Raw genomic sequence first — 6,000 nt, forward strand, 5'->3', positions numbered from 1 at the left:
ACCTTAAAAAGGTAGACTGGCTGGAGCTAACTATATAAAAGGGTCCAAGCTTAGAAAGACAGAAATGGAGAATGAATTTGTCACTCAAAACTCCCAAACCTGAAGTGTATGGATCTGCCTCTTCTGCTGCTTTGGGCAAAGTATCCATGAAACCTGCTGCCTCCTCATGCTTGTTTATGCCTGCACATGATTACAAACAACTATTGCTATTGGGAACTCTGTTAATCCACAAGGCTGAAGTCAGTGAGGTAAGTGCACAATCCCGTGTAGCTGCTAATATAATTTTACTTGATGATAGTTCAGATTTTCCTGCTTGCTTAATAAAACTAACCTAAAACTATCTAGAAAAATAAAAGGGTACTAGGAATATAACTCAACCACTCTGAAGCTAGGAAATCTAAGAAACGAGGCTACCTGTGACTTCAAAGTTCAGTTCCCTTGTGCACAATGATACTGTTAAACTTCTTTCCCCTCCCCATCTAAGACCTGTGCCTCATTCAGTGCAAAAAATGTATGACACACTGGTCAAGAAAGATGAAGCTATCATATACAGAATTCCTGTTTTGCTTGATGGAAGCTGGGTGCATTTCAGCATAGCCCGATAGTACCGATGGATGGGGACTCTCTAGGCAATGAGATAGGAAGGTACAGGGAAAGAAGCAATGGGGAAGGGAGGAAAGGAATGCACAGTTACAGAAGCTGAATGCTGCCTTGTGGGTATTAGCCCAACACCTGCCAAAAAGTTACAGTGCACGATGGAGAAAAGTCATCCCATCTAGAGACTAGTCATGCTCTCCATCCTCTAGATTCCCATAATCTGGAGTCAGACTTTGAAGTCTGGAGAGTAATACAGCTGACTTCAACTGCAGTTTGAGTTCTGAATATACGCAAATTAAAACGCCACCAAAAAGCCTAAACAGAAGCCCTCTTGGGGTGGGGGAAATCAGTCTAGATTTCTCAAACATTGTGCCAAAAACTGGCCGATACTTTGAGGGAAACTGGTGCAGGTATTAAAGCTAAATTTGTCAAAATGTAAAATAGGACAATATCTTTCCACTATAAAGGGGTGCTATAACAGCAGTTCTCTATAATAAGGCACTACTAGTCAGAACAGCACAGAAAAACCCAGAGGAAATTAAAAATTCTGTATTCATTATGGCATCTGGATAGTGGGCATAAATAATACATGGACCACATACAGAACTATTGGGACTTAAAAAAAACAGATCTGAATCACTATCCCTTCCCTGAATGAAGCAGGGTCCTGATGCATGATGCAACTACAAAATTAGACTGTCCTACTGACATCATGATGCCAAGCCAGGGTTTGCGTAGACAATCTTAATTTTGGAATTATTCAATCTGCTGCTTTAATCTTTGCATACTTCTGTCCTGTCAAACGTTAAAGAAAAACAGGTTATGTTATTACGATCATCTACTGCTGTTCCAGGGTAAAGAGAGAGTAGGAGAGAGATAATATAAGAAATATGCAAATAAGTCCAGAACAGCATACAATGACGACGCAGGAGAGAAAAGCAAGCCCAGGGTTGAGGGACCCACAGGGCCAGTGAGCCTGAGCAGCACAATGCACAGCATGCAGCTGCTTGGTCCAAAAGCAGTACCCTGAAGAGCTTCACTGCACCCAGCACAGTTAATCTGCAACCCAGATAATCTCCCATGAATAATCGAGAGTTGACTGTGTACAGCAGAACTCTATTAACCTCACAACTCATTGCAACAGCCCACATCCTCGATAAACTGCTCAGTGACCAATTAACTGAAAGTGCACAGCCTCTTACAAACATCTTGAGTCTAGAAATGGGATACTTGCCTCCAAGGCCCAAGCTATACTATAGCTTCACTTCGGATTCATAAATTTTGAAGACATGAGGGATCTATTATCATCATCTAATCATTCCCCTGCAGATGAGAACCTGATTTCCAGCTCTGTAGCATTTCATCTCCTGAACCAGAACTATCAAAAGCTTTGGGCATATCAGTAAAAATACAATTTACAAAACTTCCAACTCAGGATTATCTGATGGGCAGTAGCTCACGTAAAGTAAGGCTAGCAACCACATCTACTCCTCCAGCCTTTATGATTATCAGAAATGGAAGATATGTCCAGATACCTCATCTTTGACTTGACAGAATAATTGTATACTGACCAGGCACTTAAATTAAATGTGCTGAAGCCAATGTTGCGCCTCTATTGTGTGAAAAAAATAAAAGGATTTCGATCTCCACTGGTGTGAGAGAGACAAGGATGTTTCTGACCACTTAAGTCATATGGAAGTGGGAAGGGAGAGCATCTCAGGTTAGCTCTCAAAAAGGCAGCTTTGGCTGCTTAGGAATCTGGCTAGCATAGAGGAAGGATATGCAAAATACATGGGGCAAATGGTCTCACAGTTAAGGAATGAAACCCTGCCCAGCTAGCCAGCTGTACTGTTAGCAGCATTCACTGCAGAATCTGCACCATCTTCAACAGAATTTGCAAAGAATTTGCATAAGCATTGTTATCCCCATGCAAAAAACAGCTACGCAAAAAATGTGCCTTCACTTTCATTTATGTTTGACAGAAAAAATCTGGGAACCCTATTTCTCTCCACCTCAAAAAATAAATAAAACCCCAAACCGTAATGTATGAGAGACTACCTGTAAAGCAAATGTCATGTTACATCACAGGACCACAGTCATGGTTAGAAAAGCTCTATAAATTCCCTAACTCCTACTAATATTTCCTTTTTTTGCTCCTTATTCACTCACTTAAAACAAAAAGCCAAAAACAAAGGAAATTTTAAGTGTTATCCATGATTCTCTGGAGTAACCAATATTCTTATAGAAAAACAGTTTGGCAAAGGCCTTGTGAGCTGAAGTGATTCATAATTAATTGCTAATATTTCTAAGGAAAAGGTTCCATTAAATAATATATGGAGATCAGACATCTTGAAAACTGAAGTAAAATTCTTGGGACCACCACTGAGTAACAGCAGCCAGGCAAAACTACTGCCATAAAGTATAAATCCAGTTGAATCAACTCTCCCACTTTTTCCAAAGCAAAGTGAAAAGCTGAAGTCCAGCTGGGGAGGGGAAAACAGTCAAGACTAACTCACAGCTCTTTGTAAATTTAACTGCAGACCCAAGATTTATTTTCTTTTTTGCTTAACAAAAATTGTAATAAAATCCTAAACTACCTTTAGTTTTAGCATGAAATATCCTTTTGGAGCAAGTAAAAACTAGTTTTCAGCAACCATGAATGGCAAAGCAAGTTTTTGCAAGAAAACACCTTGCCAAAATTCCTCTCAACCAAAAACCAACCAACCAACAGTAGCATAAAATTGTCAATGAAAAATGACTACCTTCTTAGATATAAACATGACTATTCTTAACATGACAAAAACGAATCTACATGTAGGACTCCATTTCATTTTTAATTGCGACTGAATACGGTGTGGATTTGCAAACTAAGTTCTGAATTTTTAATTTCCACACAAAGCACCATCCTGCGTCACCAGCTCAGCACCAAATGCCCCCTCCTACTCACTGACCCTTGCAAGGGGTCTGTCGTAAAGGCAGCTGGCACAAAATAACCATGAAAGCCAGGTTCCACCCACTGCCCCCAAAGGTAGCTCTCCTGAGGCCGCACCGCAGGCCGGAGCATCTCTTAATTGTGGCCGAAGTTTGGGACAAGCTCGGATAGCATCGGATAGCGTTATAGCTCCTGCTCACCCTAAGAATATAGGGCACCTCGGGATGCCCCCTGTCTCTCCTTATGGTATCCTACCACAGTAGCAGGCAGGTGTATCTGCGTTCCCGAAGCTACGAAATAAAATGTATGTACAGATGTACGTGCGCGTGGGATGGGGCCGTCGGCGCTCCTTTCAGCACCACGGCCTTGTACGCGCGGCGGCCCCGCAGAGACCCCTCAAACTCAGCGCGGGGGCCGGGGCAGCGACCCCGCGGGGAGCACGGCGCGGGCGGGGAGCCTCTGTCCCGCGGCCCTGCCGCCCGCCGCGGGCCCGCGGCCGTTGGGCACCTCAGGCGCGCGCACACGCACGCGCACACACAAACACACGCGCGCGCACACGCATCCCCTCACAGCAGGCGCTTCCCCTCCCGCCCTGCCGCTTTCCGCCCCGCCGCGGCGAGCGCCGCCCCCGCGCCGCCGGGCACCGCGGGCCCCCGCGCCGCCCACACGGCCCCCAACCGCCGCCTGCGCCACCGCGGGCGGCCGCGGGCCCCGCGCCGCCGCCGCGGGCCGCCGCCCCCCAGCCGCCGCTCACCGCTCTTGACGTCGCCGGGCGCCGCGCCGCCCGCCGCCGCCGCGCCGCCCGCGCCGCCGCCGCCGCCCGCTGCCGCCACCCCGGCCCCGCCGCCCGCCGCAGCGCCGCCGCCGCCCGCCGCCGCGGCGCCGCCGCCCGCCGCCGCCCCGTTCTCCTGCTCGTCGCCGCTGCTGTTGGCGCGCTTGTTCTTCTTGCCCTTGCCGCCCTTCTGGTTCGGCATCGCGGGCCCGGCTGCCGCGGCGGGCGGGCGGCGGCGGCTGCGGAAGGCGCCGCCGCTACCTCCGGCTCATGGCGGGGCCGCGGCGGCCGCGCTGCGCTGCGCTGCGCCGCGCCCGCGGTGGGCGGCGGGCCCAGGGCGGGGGGGCTGGGGGACGGGACGGGGAGGGCGAAAGGCGTGTCCCGCTCGGCCGCCGCCGCCGCCCCGCTTCCTGCCGGAGCGGGCGCTGGCGCTGGCGGCAGCGGGAAGCGGAGCGCGCCGGGGGGCTGGGGCTGGGGCTGAGCTAGGCGAGGGAGCAGGAGGGGCTTATCGGCGCAGGGAAAGCCCCGCCGCCGCGGGCGCGGACGGGGGGCGCCGCTGCCGCCGCCGGGCGCAGGGGGCGCCCCGGGGTGGGGGGGGGGGCGGGGGCAGCGGCGCCGCCCTGCGCCGGGCTGAGGCGTGCGCGGCCGCGGCCGTGAGGGGGCGGCCGGCGCGGGCGGGGGGGAGGTGTGAGCAGCGCCCTTCCCGAGGAGAGCCGAAAAATGGCCCCTGGAGGTTCAGGGGTGGTGATGGTAATTAAAAAATAATAATAATAAGCAAAATAATGCAGTCTCTTGGGGGGGAGGGGTTAAGGATCCCCAAAGCCATACCACGTGACAGTGGTTTTGGAACTCATTTGGGAACGGTGATGGGGTGAACCTTTAGGATGCAAGTTGGACGAAGACTGTCAAACTGCTGCACCCGTCTCCCGTAGAGTGAGGGGTATCTGCCCCCCGAGAGAGGGGGAGAGCCTTCGTAGAGCGGCAGCAGCTTCCAGCTCCTGCGGGAGTCCGGGTGCCCTGAGAGGCACTGCGGAAAATCGGTAACAAATATTCCCGGGATTCCCACACCGAGAGAGGCAAGATGCTGCCAGTCAGCTGCAGAACAGCAGTGCTCGCGACATGCCTTTGCCTCTCTGATTGAGGAGCAGTGGCTCCCCACTCCCAAATACTGCCTGCTGCTGTGCTCATATTGGTACCAACCAATTCATCTAGCTTGAGGATGAAAAATACAACCTGTCATGGGAACAGTGTGCCAACGCCTGAGCTGAGCGATTATTCTGAGCCTGGCAAGCTTTTCCTTGTACACAAATTCCCTTTTTTTCTTTCTGACCCAGATCCTGCAGATTAGGTTTCCATGATTTCTTCAAGGAAGAAGCACAGACACACACAAGAATATGCACTCATAGAGCAGCTTACAGTCAGTGGTCTGTGATTGATCCAGTCTGCGAGGAAAAGAGCTTACATGAACTGTCTGGATAACAGAGGTTAAGTTGAAGTGGATAGGTCAGGAAATCATAATCAGGGAGGTCTGTTTAATAGGAAGTTGTTTAAGTTATGATGGCCAATATTGATGGCCAAACTGTTTGCCTGAAGCAGTTCCCAATTTTATTCTTGTGAGAAATTGGACACGCATCTTGGATCATTTTGTACCTGTAGCTTGTGCCTAGTTTTCCAAGAAGATTAGCCACTGTAATTTCAA

At 50.4% G+C, this 6,000-nt stretch overlaps 1 protein-coding gene across 1 annotated transcript in view; it reads right to left on the reverse strand.

Annotated features, from left to right (window-relative positions):
* The window catches only part of HECA (hdc homolog, cell cycle regulator), a 28,282-nt gene extending 23,702 nt beyond the window's left edge, over positions 1-4,580 (reverse strand). Inside the window, exon 1 of the mRNA XM_067293642.1 lies at positions 4,284-4,580. Coding sequence (XP_067149743.1) covers positions 4,284-4,503 — 220 coding nt within the window. The 5' untranslated portion in view covers positions 4,504-4,580. The remainder of the gene's footprint in view (positions 1-4,283) is intronic.
* Between the last annotated feature and the right edge of the window lie 1,420 nt (positions 4,581-6,000).

This window comes from Apteryx mantelli, chromosome 3 (genome assembly GCF_036417845.1).
Source record: "Apteryx mantelli isolate bAptMan1 chromosome 3, bAptMan1.hap1, whole genome shotgun sequence".
Classification (NCBI taxonomy): domain Eukaryota; kingdom Metazoa; phylum Chordata; class Aves; order Apterygiformes; family Apterygidae; genus Apteryx; species Apteryx mantelli.